This window comes from Rhinatrema bivittatum, chromosome 10 (genome assembly GCF_901001135.1).
Source record: "Rhinatrema bivittatum chromosome 10, aRhiBiv1.1, whole genome shotgun sequence".
Taxonomy (NCBI): Eukaryota; Metazoa; Chordata; class Amphibia; order Gymnophiona; family Rhinatrematidae; genus Rhinatrema; species Rhinatrema bivittatum.
The window spans coordinates 65,478,862-65,497,746 of NC_042624.1; the positions used below are offsets into that span (position 1 = coordinate 65,478,862).

At 44.2% G+C, this 18,885-nt stretch overlaps 1 protein-coding gene across 1 annotated transcript in view; it reads left to right on the forward strand.

Annotated features, from left to right (window-relative positions):
* LAMC1 (laminin subunit gamma 1) overlaps positions 1–18,885 on the forward strand; it is a 367,470-nt gene that overhangs the window by 301,236 nt on the left and 47,349 nt on the right. Inside the window, exons 18-19 of the mRNA XM_029618808.1 lie at positions 173–329; positions 5,454–5,659. Coding sequence (XP_029474668.1) covers positions 173–329; positions 5,454–5,659 — 363 coding nt within the window. The remainder of the gene's footprint in view (positions 1–172; positions 330–5,453; positions 5,660–18,885) is intronic.

Here is an 18,885-nt window from a genome sequence, read left to right on the forward strand (position 1 = left end):
TGTCATTCCAATGATATCTAGCTCTATTCCTCAGTTGAAATTGTTTTGTGCAAATGCATTTTGACAAGAACCGCCAACACTGAAGCCAGAGCAAGTGCATGTGCTTCCCAGATCACTGAGCAGTGTCCTTGGGTAGCTTCTTTGCCCTTTAACGTTGTCTCTGCTTACTTAGGTGGTAGACCTGCGAGGGAAGCTGCAAGAGCTGGAGTCTCTCATAGCGAACCTGGGGACAGGGGATGAAGTGGTGACAGATGAGGCCTTCGAAGATAGGCTGAAGGAGGCAGAGAGGGCCGTCATGGACCTGTTGCAGGACGCACAGAACAGCAAAGGTGGGCAGCCTGCAGTTGGGAAGCTCTGTGATCTGATGAAGCATTGCTCAGTGAGGGAAGGATGAACTTCCTTAGCTCAGGAAAAGCAAGAGTCTTGGATGCCTTCTGTGTGCCCAGCTGAGCTTATCCTTATCCTTTACTGGGGTTAAATACTAATCCATTCCAGTAAAAATTAGTAAACGTTTGTAACCTATCATTAAAATCATCCATTGTACCTGAAAACTGGAGGGTGGCTAATGTAACCCCAATATTTAAAAAGGGCTCCAGGGGTGATCAGGGAAACCACAGACCAGTTAGCCTGACTTCAGTGCCAGGAAAAATAGTGGAAAGTGTTCTAAATATCAAAATCACAAAACATATAGAAAGACATGATTTAATGGAGCGAAGTCAGCATGGCTTTACCCAAGGCAGATCTTGCCTCACAAATCTGCTTCACTTTTTTGAAGGAGTTAATAAACATGTAGTATATTTGGATTTTCAGAAGGCGTTTGACAAAGTTCCTCATGAGAGGCTTCTAGGAAAAGTAAAAAGTCATAAGATAGGTGGCGATGTCCTTTCGTGGATTACAAACTGGCTAAAAGACAAGAAACAGAGTAGGATTAAATGGACAATTTTCTCAGTGGAAGGGAGTGGACAGTGGAGGGCCTCAGGGATCTGTATTGGGACCCTTGCTTCTCAATATATTTATAAATGATCTGGAAAGAAATATGACGAGTGAGGTAATCAAATTTGCAGATGATACAAAATTGCTTGTGATTTAACTACTCTGAACAGGTTGTGATAAATTACAGGAAGACCTTGTGAGACTGGAAAATTGGGCATCGAAATGGCAGATGCCACCCAAGAAAGAGATCTAGGCATTTTGGTGGATAACACATTGAAATCGTCGGTTCAGTGTGCTGCAGCAGTCAAAAAAGCAAACAGAATGTTGGGAATTATTAGGAAGGGAATGGTGAATAAAACGGAAAATGTCATAACGCCTCTGTATCGCTCCATGGTGAGACCGCACCTTGAGTACTGTGTACAATTCTGGTTGCCGCATCTCAAAAAAGATATAGTTGCGATGGAGAAGGTACAGAGAAGGGCGACCAAAATGATAAAGCTCTCCTATGAGGAAAGACTAAAGAAGTTAGGACTTTTCAGCTTGGAGAAGAGACGGCCGAGGGGGGATATGATAGAGATGTTTAAAATCATGAGAGGTCTAGAACGGGTAGATGTGAATCGCTTTTTTACTCTTTCAGATAATAGAAAGACTAGGGGGCACTCCATGAAGTTAGCATGTGGCACATTTAAAACTAATCAGAGAAATTTCTTTTTCACTCAACGCACAATTAAACTCTGGAATTTATTGCCAGAGGATGTGGTTAGTGCAGTTAGTGTAGCTAATCCTTAGAAAAGGATTGGATAAGTTCTTGGAGGAGAAGTCCATTACCTGCTATTAATTAAGTTGACTTAGAGAATAGCCACTGCTATTATTAGCAACAGTAGCATGAGATAGACTTAGTTTTTGGGTATTTGCCAGGTTCTTAGGGCCTGGATTGACCACTGTTGGAAACAGGATGCTGGGCTTGATGGACCCTTGGTCTGACCCAGTATGGCATGTTCTTATGTTTACAATTGATGTAAAAAAAAAAAAAATTGCATGCATTCAAATATGGATGTAGTCCTTTGAATTACAGGGGATGATGAGGTCATTTGTTAAATGAAGCTCTTATTACAGGTGAGTAATTTTCTTGTTTTAAATACAAGATTTTTTATATCGCAATCTTACCACACGTGTTCAGAGCGGTAATATTGTAATGTACATTGGACCCCTCCTTAGCCCTCTCCAGAGTCCATGGCACATGTACTCACAGAGCACATTTCATGTTTCTTGGGTTTTTTCCTTTTTGGGGGGGGGGGAGAGTGGAGGGGTGGGTTTTTTTTTTTCTTTTGTCAACCCCCCCCTCTATTTTGTTTGATTCCTTCCCTTCTCCCTCACAAAGATGGGTCTTTTCTGGTTGGAGGAGGCATCCTCTGTGCTACTTGCAGGGGTGTGACCTGCATAGCCGCACAGGTGCCATGCCAGAAGGGGCACCACCATGTTGATTGCCCTTTGCTCCATGCTTTTGCACATGATGTGGGCAGGGAGAAGAGAGAGGGAGACAGATGGGCGGGGGTACTGTGACTACTGAAGGAGAAGGGAGTGCTGTAGTAGAGCTTCCACTGCTGAAGAGGAAGGGGGGCACCAATTTCAGTTTTTGAACAGGGTGCCAATTGGCCTAGAGCCAGCCCTGGTTGCCACCGTAGTGGCAGTATATTTCCTGCCCTCCCCATGGCCAAGTGCACAACCTCCATGTGTGCCCAGACCCAAATGGTCCTGATGGACAGGGATTCCGAACCAAACAGGCCAACCTCTGTCTGTTTGGCTTTAAGTGAAGGTGACTCACCTGATGCAGGTTGTGTTGACTCTCAACAATCTCTTTAAAATGTTAAGAATCTCCCCTTCTGAAGGCAGACAGACACCAGGAACATCCAAAAAAGCACAAAGCAGAGTGGCCTGAAGTCAACATTGCTCTGAGAGAGCAGTTTCCTCTGGCACCGTGGGAAATGACCCTCTATTGCAGGGGTGATTCTTCTCCAATTTAAGGGCTTTAAGCTGTCTTGGGGGATCTTCAAGAAAACGCACAGATTTCCATTTCTGGCTTCTTTATGGGCACAATTTACCTGCTCTGTATAGGCACAGAACAGAGAGAGATGCAGTACTTGAGGAGGGGTGTGCAGAGCGTGAGGCTTTGTAATGTGTATTCTGAGTGTTAGTGTATACAATCCATGACTAAATTATACCCTCAGGTAGAGGTGGAAAATTATTTAGAAAACTTGAGTGCCAGCCCAGAAATTTTAGGAGTCGGGGACAATTATTTCTATGGGGATTCATATTCAGGCCAACCTCTGTCTGTTTGGCTTTAAGTGAAGATGGCTCACCTGATGCATGTTGTGTTGACACAAAATTATGTGGAGTAGTTAAATCTCAGCAAAGAACAACGAGGTGGAATCGGTAAAACATGGACTTTATTGAAACTTGCCCGACTCTGGCCGAGTTTCGCTCTACGAGCTGCCTCAGGGGCTTTTTGAACCACTTGAATTGGCTCAGATCAGTACAGGTATCATGTGTGTCGTAGTTGGAGAGACATGAGTAAGCAAGCTGAATATCAGCCTGTTCTAAGAACAGATACTTTCAACCATAGATCACTATGCAGGCAGTGATATCGTAAATTCTTGGATAGAACGGCATGCAGCTACTCGCCATATTGGATCGGTTACCGGTAGTTAAATCTCAAGCAGATTGTGATAAATTGCAGGAGGACCTTGCGAGACTGGAAGGTTGGGCTTCCAAATGGCAGATGAAATTTAACGTGGACAAGGGCAAAGTGATTCATATAGGGAAAATTAACCCTTGCTGTAGTTATACAATGTTAGGTTCTTTTTTAGGAGTTACCACCTAGGAAAGAGATCTAGGAGTCACAGAGGATAATACATTGAAATTGTCAGCTCAGTGTGCTGTGGCAATCAAAAAAGCAAACAATGTTAGGAATTATTAAGGAGGGAAAGGCAAATAAAACGATGGATGTCATAATGCCTCTGTATCGCCCCATGGTGAGACCGCATCATGAATACTGTGTGGAATTCTGGTCGCTGCATCTCAAAAAATATAGAGTTGCACTGGAGAAAGTGCAGAGAAGGGTGACCAAAATAAGGGGCATGGTAAGGCTAAGGAAGTTAGGGTTGTTCAGTTTGGAGAAGGCTGAGAGGGGATTTGATAGAGGTCTACAAATCACGAAAGGACTTGAAAAAGTTAATGTAAATCGGTTATTTACTCTCTCAGATAATAGAAGAATTTGGGAGCATACCATGAAGTTAGCAAGTAGCTCATTTAAAACAAATTGAAGAAAATTCTTTTTCACTCAGCACATAGTTAAGCTCTGGAATTCATTGCCAGAGGTTGTGGTTACAGTAGTGGGTTTAAAACAGGTTTGGATAAGTTCCTAGAGGAAAACTCCATAAAATGCTATTAATTAATAAGCAATTGTAGCTTGTGATTTATTTAATGTTTGGGTACTTGCCAGGTACTTGTGACTTGGATTGGCCACTGTTGGAAACAGGAGACTGGGCTTGATGGGACCCTTAGTCTGACCCAGTATGGCAATTCTTATGTTCAGAGAACATTTAGATGAATAACATAATAGTTATCCATTTATATCGCTTACCTGGCTATATTTAGCCCTTATCCAGTTAAACTAGTTTCCTGGCTAGAATTTAGCTGGATAAGAAGGGAGCGTTCCGTGGGTGAGCAAGAGACATTCCGAAGAGGAGCGGAGTTAGACGCTTAACTTATGCGGCTCACTCTGGTCAGGCCATAAGACTGTCCTAAAATTAGCCAAGTATATTCAGCTGCGCAACCACACTGCTGAACATACCTTGCTAGTTAGTCAGATATGTTTATTTGGCTAACTAGCTGAGCCACGTAGTGGCTGAAAATGGACCTATGATGTTTTCATTTGTGTGTTTAACATTTTCCATTTTTTCTTTTTCTGTCAGTTTTTAGGAGAGAGGGATGTTTGTGCATTTTTTTTAAGCCCCTGTGCTTCTGACCAGCTTCTTCCCTTCCTTCTGCTCCCTAGCAGTTTTCCTTCATCTCTAGCTTATCTACTTACTTCTGTGGCTGTGCTTGAACCCAGGCCTGGAAGTGGCAGCTCTCCCCAAGCAGGTGTCAGAATTTTAGGCACTAGGGTGATGAGGTACCCAAAGTTTGCCTAGCCCTCTTTTCAGGTGACTGTGGGCTTATGAATAGCATTAGGGAGAGTGAATGACCTCTGTCTGGAATTTTAACCACTGAATTTGCTATTATATCATGCTACTTTAACATGAAACTGTAGAGGATACTTCAGTAGGGTTTGAGCCTAAAACTGAAACATATTTTGGGCAAGGAAGAAAAATACTGATAACTAATATTTATGTACCATACGTCCAAGCACATGTGGTGTACTGAATAGCAGCCTTCATGTTGTAGGAGAGGCAGCTAGAAATAATTATTCCATGCCATCTGCTGAAATTGGCTTCTTTCCTGTTTTTCTCTTGCCCCAGATGTGGATCAGGCTCTGATGGATCGTCTCGCTGAAATTAACAATACACTGTCAAGCCAGGTGGGCCGTCTGGGCAACATTCGGAATACTGTGGAGGAGACGGACAGTGTGGCACAACAGGCTCGTGACCGTGTGGAGAAGACCGAGAGTCTGATCGAGATCGCACGTGACGAATTAGAGAAGGCAAAAGTGGCCATTGCCAACGTGGTAAGCATGGAGAGTTCAGAGGCAGCTCAAAAGACACAACCCACTGGATATGGTGCATCATAGTGTACTGAGAAGTCAAGACTACTGGCTTTGGAGGTGTTGAAATCCCCAGTTAGGTCATGTTCAGAATCCCGTGCTTTAGCCTCCCACCTCTAAGGAGACAGCCAGAGATTATCGAAGGTATGTTCTATTTCAGAAAGAAGTGCAGAGCTGGAAATAGAACGTCTCTTGCTTATGGTTTCCTGGAAGTGCATTCCTTTCTGTTTTTGTTGGAGTAAAAAGCTTTGTGTAGCCTTCACTGTGCAGTTGCACATTCTAGCAGTCTGAACCGGTGGGTGATAAGTATTGCCTCTTGAGTGTCATAAACCAGTAGCCGCAGAAGGTGCTGTGGGCAGCATTTCACTTCCTGTCTGGAGTTCTCCTTCCTGCAGTCCATCTCCAGCTGTCTCTTGGTCTCTGATAGGGAAGGACCTACAATAAGCAGCTCTGGTGGTGGTATTTATTGCAGGGAGCAATTAAAAAAACCAAAAATGCTTTTAATTTGGCTTAGAGTCTTCAGTAGCCGTAGAGCCAGCTGAGCAGGGTCCTGCATCAAGCTGTTGCGTGCCTCGTTTAAAAAAGACAGTCCACATAAGAAGGTGGTGCCTAGGGCTCCCTTAGGATAAGGTAGAAGCCTCTGTGATAGACTCTGCAATAGCAGGGATTGGAAAGAGGAACACAGTTGTAGTAGAAACTCTGTGCCCATTCAAAATGCAATAGATAAAAGAGAGAAAACAGAGTTAGAGGGCCTGTGAAGTCTTTTCATTTAAACTTGATTTATTCAAGAGACATAATAGGTATAGTACATAGAAAATATCCTGGAGTAAATTCCACAAAGTAACATAGTTTGTAAGAACTGCACACCAATAGTCTATCAGTGTTTCGTGGTTTATTTTTTTTCTTTTACAATAACATTCAGCCCATCAACCGAAATGTACTCATCCTGCCCAGTGTTCCACCCAGTCACTCCATACAATATCCAGCCCACCCACTCCAAAGAATTAACTCTGCATTGCTACAGAGAGTGCAATAGAGGATTGAAGCTCCATAAGCAAAGTACAGCAGAAAATGTCCCAAAGTCAAATAGTCCTCCACTTCAAAGGAGATTTCCCCACTTTCAAATGTAGAAAGTCGTCATAAAATTAGTACGCCATAAGCTGATCCCATAACAGAGTAGTAGGTGGATGAATACCTACCCAGACTGCCTTTTTCACCAGTAAAACTGCCAAATATATATATTAAAAAAACAAAAAAAAACTTTTCCACAGCACTAAGATTATCTATCTTGTTGAGCATTCCTAGCATTAATACTGGAGCCTTTGTAAGCAATTTCCTTCCCAACAATTTTCTCAATTCTAGACAATGTCAGACCAAAATGACCCTAGCTTGGTACTCCTCATTAATAAATGCATGTATGTACTGGGGTCTACCTGGCATTTAGAGCAAATATCCGAATCAAGGAGACAGAACTTGAGACTTCTAACCCTATGAAGGTGAGCACTATATAATTAAAATTTTAGTTTCCCTGGTATAAAAATCAGATGTCAGCTTATATAATGAAGAGAAATATTCCTGCAGATCTAGAGTAGAGAAATCCATGCCTAAATCCTTGAACCATTTAGAACCCAAACCATTGAAATAAGATGCTTCCCTGTACATACCCGGATCAGTCCAGACTGCTGGGTTTTGCCTCCCTTCCAGCAGATGGAGATAGTAGCGTGGGAACTTCTTGGTATTTGGGTAATTGCCAGGTTCTTGTGGCTTGGTTTGGCCTTTGTTGGAAACAGGATGCTGGGCTTGATGGACCCTTGGTTTGACCCAACATGGCAATTTCTTATGTTCTTATGAGAGAAACTTGTAGAGCACTCCCTCTTAACCTGCTGTGCTACCCGCATCCCCTCAGTATTTCTCTGTCTCCAGCAGATGGAGGTGGTGCAAAACTTGTGGTCTTCACCTTTTGGCAAATCTCCTTTTAAAAAAAAAAAAAAAAGAGAGAGGAAAAAAGATTACAAAAAAAAAAATTACAGATCAAGTGGATCAGCAGGAGCAACCTACCAAGGGGTAGGCAGGTCTCAGTGGGACCATCCCCTCTGGTTGAAGGTATTCAGGAGCTGGGGTTGGTGATCCCACGTGGCTCCTTGACGGTAAGGCACTGGGGGTGATTACCAGTAGTCCAGTTCCTCCCCCTCAGTCCTGGTTGGATTAAAAAAAAAAAAAGTAGTATAGCCTTATTATGGTTTCAGGCGGCTACTCTTTTTTTTTATATATATATATAAAAAAAAGAATAAGGCAGCGACGATCCAGGCAACACAGGGCACAGCTTTCCTTTTTCGGCAGCAGTGTTTTTCCTGCGGGAGCGCTTGTGCTGCAGGGCGCACGTTTCGGCTTCAGCCTCTGTACACGCACCTCTTTTCTGCCTTCCTTCCTCCCCCCTCCGGCCCTCGAAGGCCGTGTCCATCTTGCTGTGGGGCCTGCGGGGAGTCCGTTTTGTGGCTCTCCTGCTCGGGCCTCCGATATGCTGCCTAAGTCTCGCAAGCATCCGGCTAGTCAGGGCATTCAGGCCGACCCGTTCCTGCTGAGCGCAGGAATGGTGGCCATTTTGGAAACTTTTGCCGATGCACAGGCAAGGGCATCGGGGGGGGGGGAGGGGAGCTCCCTCCCGATCTTTCTCCAGTATCCAGCATTCCAGAGGACCCGCAGGATCGGTCCTGGGATAGCTCTGATGGCGAGCACGATCCCCTGCCGAGAGGGGGTGGGGGTGACCCTGAGGCTTTTTCGCTGGACTTTGTGCTGTTAATGCACAAAGCATTTCTGTGCAGGTGCGACCTGAGTGGCCCCCAAGTAAGGTTCCTAGGGGTCAGGAGTCCCAGGGATCCCTACACGTCAAAAAGCTGCGGAGCTCTTCTCTTCCTGGGGTAGGAACCGCCATAACTGACGCCACAGGAGCTGGTAAATTGGATGCCTTTTTATTTTTATTTTATTTTATTTTTATTAATTTCCATATTATAACAAGCATACATCTTGTTAGGGTAATACAGTACAATCAAAAGGTATAGTCGTATAAGAAAATTTTCTCTATTACATAAACTTTTGTACTTAAAATAAAAGAAATAAGGGGGAGGACTGAAAAACAGAGCATTAATTAAGGAAAAAACTATACTTGTAACATTTCAGGTCTCCATGTATACTAATATCTTATTTTACTGCAGACCACAATTATATTATATCTGGGTATGAGTTTCCAAAAAAGTTTTCAACTGTTCAATCTCAAAGAAAACATAATTTACATTATTGAAAAAAATGGCACATTTGCAGGGATAACGTAAATTGAACTTCGCTCCGAGTTTCACAACATCTGGTCTCAATTCAAGAAATTGTTTACGCATTATTTGTGTAGATCTTGTTAGATCTGGAAAGATCCAGACCTTATGGCCATAGAATAACGACTGCCTATTGCGGAAAAACATTCTTAATATGTTATTACGTTCAGATGCGAATGCAAAAGTCACCAATACTGGTCTTCTCTGAGCAATATCTGTCTCAATAGATGATTCAAGGATAGCTGAAACATCCAATGATTGATCCCGCTCTTCCTGTACTCTTACATTTTCTCTTGAAACTTGTGGAAGGTAATAAATCTTGGTAATGACTGGAAGTGCTGGTTCTGAAATATGCAATATATTTAACATGTAACTTTTAAAGAGTTCAAGTGGTGAGATCAATCTTATTTGGGGAAAATTTAATATTCTTAAATTGCGAATCCTTGAAGCATTTTCGAGACTTTCTAGTCTTCTATTAATAATTCTTTCAGATTTTATCAAATTCTGAGTAATTTTTTCGGTTTCATCAAGTCTTTTATCAATATCCTGTATTTTTTGATTATAGGAAGACAACAATGTAGTATTAATCAAAACTTGATTTTAGTGTCCATAGTAACTTGTGATAAAGTAGCTAGAGAGGACTCAATTGATTTTAAAGCCCCACAAATGCCTTCCATTGTAAAGGGTGAAGTCATAAGTTTAGATAGATCAGTCTCCACAACTTTTGGATTCTCTTCGCCCATATTCCTAATTGCGCCCGTTCCCCTACCTTGTGCTGATGTCCCAGGGATATCCAGCTCTATTTCCACGCGATGATTTTGTTGTTCTTCAAGATCTTTCCTTTCTCCCGTGTCCGGGGACTTCCAAAGTCCCTTATCCACTCTCAAGGGATCTCGATGTTGCAGCGTTTCCAAACTCCCCTGAGCTTCCACAGGGTTTAGCGCTGCTTCTGGCACGGACCTCTGCGGTAGCTGGCCTGGGGGAACGGGTCTGTCCGGCGCACCGGGGCTCAAGGTGGTATCCAGGGTCAAAAGGTTAATCTCGCGCTCCTCGAGATTTCCTACCGCGACCGCACTTCCCGGTGTCTGAATATTATCCGCAGAGAAAAAACCCTCTATGCGCGGCTGAAGATGCTTGCTTGAGGGTGAACTTGTCGTTACCCCTCTAAGCTTAGCCTTGCGCTTCGTGTGGGGCATAATTCTTGCTGCAGAACAGAAAGGTAGGAAAAAGCGCTGCCGAGCATTTTCCTCCGCGTCTTACATGGCGGCCATCTTGGGTCCTCAAATTGGATGCCTTTTCAGCCCCTCCACTCCTCCCTGGGGGGAGATCCGGATGAGGACCTAGGCAAGGCGATGATCCTAAAGTGGTTTGTAACTTATCATTAAAATCATCCATTGTACCTGAAGACTGGAGGATAGCAAATGTAACCCCAATATTTAAAAAGGGCTCCAGGGGCGATCCGGGAAACTACAGACCGGTTAGCCTGACTTCAGTGCCAGGAAAAATAGTGGAAAGTGTTCTAAACATCAAAATCACAGAACATATAGAAAGACATGGTTTAATGGAACAAAGTCAGAATGGCTTTACCCAGGGCAAGTCTTGCATCACAAATCTGCTTCACTTTTTTGAAGGAGTTAATAAACATGTGGATAAAGGTGAACCGGTAGATATAGTATACTTGGATTTTCAGAAGGCGTTTGACAAAGTTCCTCATGAGAGGCTTCTAGGAAAAGTAAAAAGTCATGGGATAGGTGGCGATGTCCTTTCGTGGATTGCAAACTGGCTAAAAGACAGGAAACAGAGAGTAGGATTGAATGGGCAATTTTCTCAGTGGAAGGGAGTGGACAGTGGAGTGCCTCAGGGATCTGTATTGGGACCCTTACTGTTCAATATATTTATAAATGATCTGGAAAGAAATACGACGAGTGAGATAATCAAATTTGCAGATGACACAAAATTGTTCAGAGTAGTTAAATCACAAGCAGATTGTGATAAATTGCAGGAAGACCTTGTGAGACTGGAAAATTGGGCATCCAAATGGCAGATGAAATTTAATGTGGATAAGTGCAAGGTGATGCATATAGGGAAAAATAACCCATGCTATAATTACACAATGTTGGGTTCCATATTAGGTGCTACAACCCAGGAAAGAGATCTAGGTGTCATAGTGGATAACACGTTGAAATCGTCGGTGCAGTGTGCTGCAGCAGTCAAAAAAGCAAACAGAATGTTGGGAATTATTAGAAAAGGAATGATGAATAAAACGGAAAATGTCATAATGCCTCTGTATCGCTCCATGGTGAGACCGCACCTTGAATACTGTGTACAATTCTGGTCGCCGCATCTCAAAAAAGATATAATTGCGATGGAGAAGGTACAGAGAAGGGCTACCAAAATGATAAGGGGAATGGAACAACTCCCCTATGAGGAAAGACTAAAGAGGTTAGGACTTTTCAGCTTGGAGAAGAGATGACTGAGGGGGGATATGATAGAGGTGTTTAAAATCATGAGAGGTCTAGAACGGGTAGATGTGAATCGGTTATTTACTGTTTCGGATAGTAGAAAGACTAGGGGGCACTCCATGAAGTTAGCATGGGGCACATTTAAAACTAATCGGAGAAAGTTCTTTTTCACTCAACGCACAATTAAACTCTGGAATTTGTTGCCAGAGAATGTGGTTCGTGCAGTTAGTATAGCTGTGTTTAAAAAAGGATTGGATAAGTTCTTGGAGGAGAAGTCCATTACCTGCTATTAAGTTCACTTAGAGAATAGCCACTGCCATTAGCAATGGTTACATGGAATAGACTTAGTTTTTGGGTACTTGCCAGGTTCTTATGGCCTGGATTGGTCACTGTTGGAAACAGGATGCTGGGCTTGATGGACCCTTGGTCTGACCCAGTATGGCATTTTCTTATGTTCTTATGTTCGCCTGTTTCATAAGGAAGAATTCGACCCGCTTATTCCGTGGGTCTTGGTGGAGCTCGGGGTGGACCTTCCTCACGAAGTCCTTCCCCAGGATTCAGTGGACCCAGCCCTCGCTGGGTTACGGAGTCCATCCAGGACTCTTCCTCTTTATGCCATACTTTAACAGTTAATGACCCGGAAGTGGGATGTTCCGGAGGCAGGCTTCAGAATGGGTCGAGCGATATAAAAGTTGTACCCTTTGCCCGAAGAGATCTTGGAACTCCTGAGGTTTCCCGAGGTGGACGCCTCTGTGTCTGCAGTCACAAAGAGGACTATGATCCTGGTGGCTGGAGCAGCAGCCCTTAAGGATCTCCAAGATAGGAAGCTTAAAGTTCTCCTGAAGAGGATTTTTAAAGTTTTGGCTCTGGGTATTTGGGCAGCCATTTGCAGTAGCTTTATGCTCTGGGCAAGCCTACGATGGGTTCAACAGTTGTTAACTTCCCAAGAGCTCCCGCCTCAGGAATCTGTCCAGGCAGAGCGCCTAGAGGCGGCGGTTGCATATGGGGCGGATACCTTATATGACCTACTGTGGAATTCTTCCAGGACCATGGCGTCTGCAGTCTCAGCCAGGAGACTTCTCTGGTTACGCAACTGGTCTGCTGATGTCTCTTCTAAGGCCCAGTTGAGCTCTTTTCTTTTTAATGGAAAGTTTCTTTTTGGAGAGGATTTGGAGCAGTTAATCAAGTCGCTGGGGGAAAATAAGGTTCACAGGTTCCCGGAGGACAGGCCTAGACCTTCCAGGGGCTTCTCTATGGCCAGTGCTCTGTTTCGGGGCCAAAGAAGATTCTGGCAGAATAGGGTCCTGGTGGCGACTCAGCGACAGCCCGCGGACAGGGCACAGCCCTGGTCTCATTCCTTTCAAGGCTGACGGCCCACTAGGGACGGTGCCGGTTCCGCTCCGCTCTGAGCCAAGTCCACTCAATGAGATTCGGTCAGCCCATTCCTCGGTTCCCAGGGTGGGAGGACGGTTGTCCAGATTTTACAAGGAATGGGTCAAGATAACCTTAAACCAGTGGGTTCTAGATGTCATCAAACACGGCTGGGTTAAACACCATGCTGGGTTAAACCAAGGGCCATCGAGCCTAGCATTTTGTCTCCAACACTGGCCAGTCTGGGTCACAAGTACCCATCAGATCCCCAATAGTCGATCTCATTTTAAAAAGTTATAAGGGCTTTTTTCTAGGGATGCCAATGGTAGTCCATTCTGGAGAGCGAGATTGAAGGCCAAACAGTGGGATGTTTCAGCAGCGTGTCCAGGGTATAAATCTGGAAAGATTTAATTGGCGTGTTGCTTTGCAGATGGAAGAAGCAGCACAACATGATATTTTGCTTTCTTTGGTGTCTCGGAAAGGACACAGAGTTGGAGGCAACAATGAGGATAGTTTTCAGAGGAATTTGGGTGACTGAGCAGTCGACTGGGTAAATTCTCCAGGCTGGAAATCTCCCTTCCATAGTGATTAAAAGTCTCTGTGCACGCGGGTTTCGCTGCTTGTGTACTCTCATCTGCGGGGAAAAGTGATGGGGCAGGGGGTGAACAGGGAGGCAAAGTACGCGTGGGGATTTGATTCTGAAATTAATGCTGGCACTTGGGCACCTGCAGCAGAGCAGAGGCAAAGTCCACATATACTTTCGTATTGGAGTTTCCTTTCAAAACTGAGCTTTCAGGTCCTGCAAGCTCCATGGGCAGTGCACAAAATTGCCCCTGAACATATATATACCTCATAGGAGAGCAGGGGGATATGATAGAGATATTTCAGATACCTCAAGAGGTGTAAATGTTTGTCGAGTACCATCGGCCTGCCACTTCCTGTGGTCCATAGCCCCCCTCCCCCTCTCAATAACTGAAACGGGTTTTAGGGGTTTCTAGCAGCCCACGGTCTCATAAAACCTCATTGCAACTCTGAAAACACATGAGTCTGTGGTTCAAGGTGTGCAGTGCAAGCCTATCTTTAGGTTTGTGCACTGTATGGCAATCATACATTCTCTCCCAAAAGCCTCCTGTTTTCTTCCTCTCACCTTCCCTTTTGTTCTCGCCCTCCCCCTGCTCCAATTTTTTTAATTCTCTGGTTTGCCTAGAGCAGCCTTTGGTGGTTAGGTGGACAATAAGTATAAATCTCCTTCCTCCTCCATACTTTCTGTGCCTTTCCTCAAACTTTTTCCGAAGGAAAGCAAACAGTAGAACTAGGGGTCACGATATGAAACTTTAGGGGGGATGACTTAGTATTCATGTCAGGAAACATTTCTTCACGGAGAGGGTGGTGGATGCCTGGAATGCCCTTCCGGAAGAGGCGATGAAGACTAAAACAGTAAATGTACTCTAAATGGCATGGGATAAACACTGTGGACCCCTGAAGGCTAAAGTTGGAAATTAACAAAAGGGTGCAAGGGGGTAACCAGCATGGAGCTGCAGTTGCTACCTCTAACAGAAAGCATGGGGATTACTACCCTTAACCAAAGAGCTTACGTATGATTTTGACGCAACTGCAGCATCGCTCTCTGTTTTGGCGGAAGAGAGAAAAGGGGAATTGGATTCAAATGACAACAAGCGCTGGGCCCTGACTTTTATGGTCCGGGGCCCAGCATCTGAGGTACCGATGCGCAGACATTAGAAAAAAAAAAAGTACAGGACCGCTTCTATAGCCAAGTCCAAAAGCAAAGCATGTTCAAGCAGTAGCATTGTATGAATTATCACTCTTTAAAAATGTAGCTAGCAATAATTTTGTTATGGGTTTGACAGTTGCTTGGTTTTGATTTTTAATATTACTACTATTAACATGAGGCTTGGGGGTAACCTGCATGGAGTGGCAGTTACTACCATAAGAAGCTTGCTGGCAGACTGGATAGACCTTTTGTTCTTTCTGTCCTCATCACTATGTTACTATGAGGTCGATACAGAACTTTGCGCTCACTCGAGCGCACCGTTTTACCATGCGATTTGCCGCGCGTTTCCAACCCGCGTCTGTTACCCCTTATACTGTAAGGGGTAAAAGCATGTCAAACGCACGGCCAACTCCCTAAAAACTAATAGCGCTGATTACATACAAATGCATGTTGATGAGCCTATTAATTAGTCGCCTGGGATACTGAAAGCAAAATGTGCGGCCAAGCCTCCGTACTTTCTGTGCCTTTCCTCAAACTTTTTCTGAAGGAAAGCAAACAGTAGAACTAGGGGTCACGATATGAAACTTTAGGGGGGATGACTTAGAACTCACGTCTCCAGGCTGGACACTCAATTTTACCGGCATCCGTTTTCCTAATCCGTGGCTGTCATTGGGTTCGGAAACTGATGCCGGTAAAGTAGAGCATCGGTTGTTGGGACCCGCTGACAGCGACTTATTCGCTAATAAGGAGGCGCATGGGACGCACTATTGCCTCCTTATTAGCGCACCACCTCATTTAAATAGAGAATCGCGTGTCGGGAGAGCGGGCGTTCAACACAGAGCGCCCACTCTCCCTTCATTTTTTTATAGTATTGGCCTGTATGTTAGAAAAGTGCTTCTGTGTGTATGCTGCTCAGGGCTGATTGGTTCTCTGGAGCTGAGTGAGAACCATGTACTCTGATTTCTTCCTGCTTGGGGCATAAGGAAGGGAAGGGACCCCTGGCTTTTCTCTTCTTCCTCTTGCTGGCAGGATGCCCTGTGGGGACGACGGGACAGAAAGCTGGCTTTCATGTCATCGAGAGGTGATCCTCATCACGCAGGCTCTGAGGTGGGAGAGCAGGGGACCCTTCAGTTGTGTTCAGATCGGTCAAGCGTAAGGCTTGGTATGTCTGGCTGCCCTCACCTTTTTACAGTGACATAGAGTATGATGACAGATAAGTCTTGTCTGCCTAGTTTCATTCCCGATGCAATGCCATGAACCCTAGGATGATCTCTGGCTTTCCCTTCATTGCAGCTTGGGATCCTGTGTGCTTGTCCCATGTATTCCTGACTTTCATAACTGTTTTTGCCACCTCCACTCCAAAATGATTCCATGCATCTGCAGCCCTTTCCACAAAGAAATATTTTCTTTTGTTACTCCCGAGTCTTCCTCTTGTTCTAGAGCTGCCTTTCTACTGAAAATGGTTTGCTTCTCTTGCATTATTTATACCTTTACGGTATTTGAATGTCTCTCTTGTACCTCCTGTCTTTCCTCACCTCTCCTCCAGTGTATACATATTTAGATATTTAAGTCTCATCTCATAGGCTTTTGGCACATTCCCTGTACCATTTGATAGCTCTGCTCCGTACTGCCTCTACTCTCCAGAATTGGAGGCACTATTCCAGGTGATACCTCACCAACGATCTCTACAGTGTTTCTGGCCACCACCTTGAGGTCATCAGATATGTTTGCCCCGAAGTTGCTCTTCCCTCCCCCATCCTGTACTGCTTGTTTTGGATTTCTGTACACCAAATGCATGACTTACTTTTTGCACTAAAAACTTAGTTGTCAAACATTTCACCACTCATCAAATTTTTTTTTTCAGATCACACTTCCTTTATGGTTGTCTACTCTTTTGCAGATCTTAGTGTCCGCTGCATAAAAGATACTTTTTCTATTAACACATGACAGTATAACTTACAAACATAATGTGCAGAGCCAGCCCAGAACACAATCCCTGAGAGACACTCAAATCGCTGCTCTTTTCTCAGAATGAACTCCATTTATCATCACCCTCTGTCATCTCACTCAACCAGTTTTTAACCAAATCTACCACCTTAAGGTCTATTGAATAAGCCTTCTGTGTTGCAGAATATCAAAAGCCTTACTTTATACTACATCTAGCACACACCTTTGATCTAATATCTGGTCTTCCAATCAAAGAAATTAATCACATGTGTTTGACACATTGCAGCTACACACACATTTTATATGTTCTCTTTTAGGAAGGTTAAAAGTTGCAAGTACTGTAACTGGTTTTTCTTTTTAAATGATGAGAAAGTGGTGGAGAAAAAAAAGGAAAAGTCACTCATGAAAAGAAAAGTGTGATCATAAACCTGTTATCTCATAAGTCATACAAATGTGTGTTCCAGCAATGATTCATCAGCCTCTAATAGTAAATTGTATTGTAGCAAATAACAATTGCTCATTCACCATAATAAAAAAAAAAATATTTAGGGGACAATGGCAATTATGGGATGTACTTTGTTCTTCCTACCCCAATCCATGCTATTTGATGGTCTCTGGTTTCTACCCAAAACATATTGATTCCTTTCCATCTCTGTCTCTGAGCTATCCCTATCTTTCTTTTACCACTCTGCCCCACAGGCAATACGAGATGACACCCTCGGCACAGACCTTCATCTCTGCCCCCTTGCTTGAAGTTTGTCCAAGACCAACCGTAGTCCATACTTTCTGTGCTAGCCACTGACGAAGGGGCACCTGGAGATGGAAAAGGGTCCCAATCAGTGGCAGCAACAGCACCACTGCTGCCATCAATGTCCTGCCACTGCCCACTCCATCCAGGCCCAGCTTCCCCTTTCCAGATGGGAGCACCTTCTGCCACCTTCCTACTGCTGCTAGCTTGTCACTATAATGATGCGAGCATCCCTCCCCTGCACCTGCTATTGTTATGCAGTGTGTTGCTAACCTTGAGCCTCGGTGTGAAATGCGAGTGGTCTGTAGATCTCAAGCAGTGCCGGTAAGTCATCTCGGAGAAGTCGGCCTGCTCTGTGCAAGATCTACGAGGCCCTTGCGATTCATGCTGCAAGAGAAGACTAAAGTGTGTGTGATAGGAGGCCTCTGAGTAGGTAGGATGTCCATCTCACAGTGCATGTCAGTAGTGGGGTACTGGTGAGGAGAGAGAACACTAGTACTCCCAATATGAAGCTTATCAACCTGGATTTTATTTCTGCTTTAAGTTATGTTTCTAGTCTCAGAAATGTACTAAACTGAGGAAGGACTGCAGGAAGCAAGAGGAGGAGAATTCCCTGGACAAAGTCAAAACATTTTCTGTGGTTGCTGGCTTATTGTATGCTCTGAGTTGCCATATACTTTGATCCTGACTGTTGTAGGAGTTTATAGAAAGGAAAATGACCCTAAGAAAAATTCATTTTCACTGAGCAACACAGGGTTTTTGTAGATAATTCTTTTTAAGGCAGTTTTTCCTTTTAGTATACAGTTTAATTAGATGTACAATCACTGCCTTGCTTCTGAAACCTTTTATCAGTAATGGGTTTCTCCTAAGTCTGATGTCACAGCAAAATATACCATACACTCAACAGATTTGCCATTCTGACTACCTCAACCATAATACAGATTTTCTTTGGGTAATCACATTCTTTTGATGGCTGAACTTCCCTGCTTACCACATGAAAACAATACTTTCCTAGCGTGTAGCCAGATGGACTCAGTACCAATGGGTTATGCTCCCCTGCCAGCAGATGGAGACTGAGCAAGGCTGCAAAGCTGATGTCACAGTACATATACCCCTGCAGTGACCTCAGCTCTCCAGTATTCTCTGTTTCCAGCAGATAGTGGACGTATCTCTCCCTGTGAGGATTGCTGTACTTTTTGGAAGGAGAAATTCTCCGTTCTAAATTGGAGAAAATTGAGCCCTGCTCTCCTGTGGTGATACCTATAGGTCCCTCCCCCGGTTGAGAATTCCTGAAGCAATTTCCGAGGTCCCTCAGAGGTGTGCTTTGGTCGGGTAGCCAGTCTCCAGCGTGAACTTGCTGCTTAGGCAGCTGAAAGGCAGTGGGTGCAGGAAACAGAGTGCAGCAGTGACAGCCAAAGCCATCTCTCCCCGCAGCCGGAGACTGTCTCTATACTCAGCCGGTAAGCGCTGAGCCCAGATATATATATGGAATATGTAGGTAGGCTTCAGATAGGTCCAGGCAGGTTATATATATATTTTTTTACCTTCTGATTCAGAGACGTTTAGAGGGATTTTTGATATGGCTTCCTCCGTGCTCGGCACGCCGT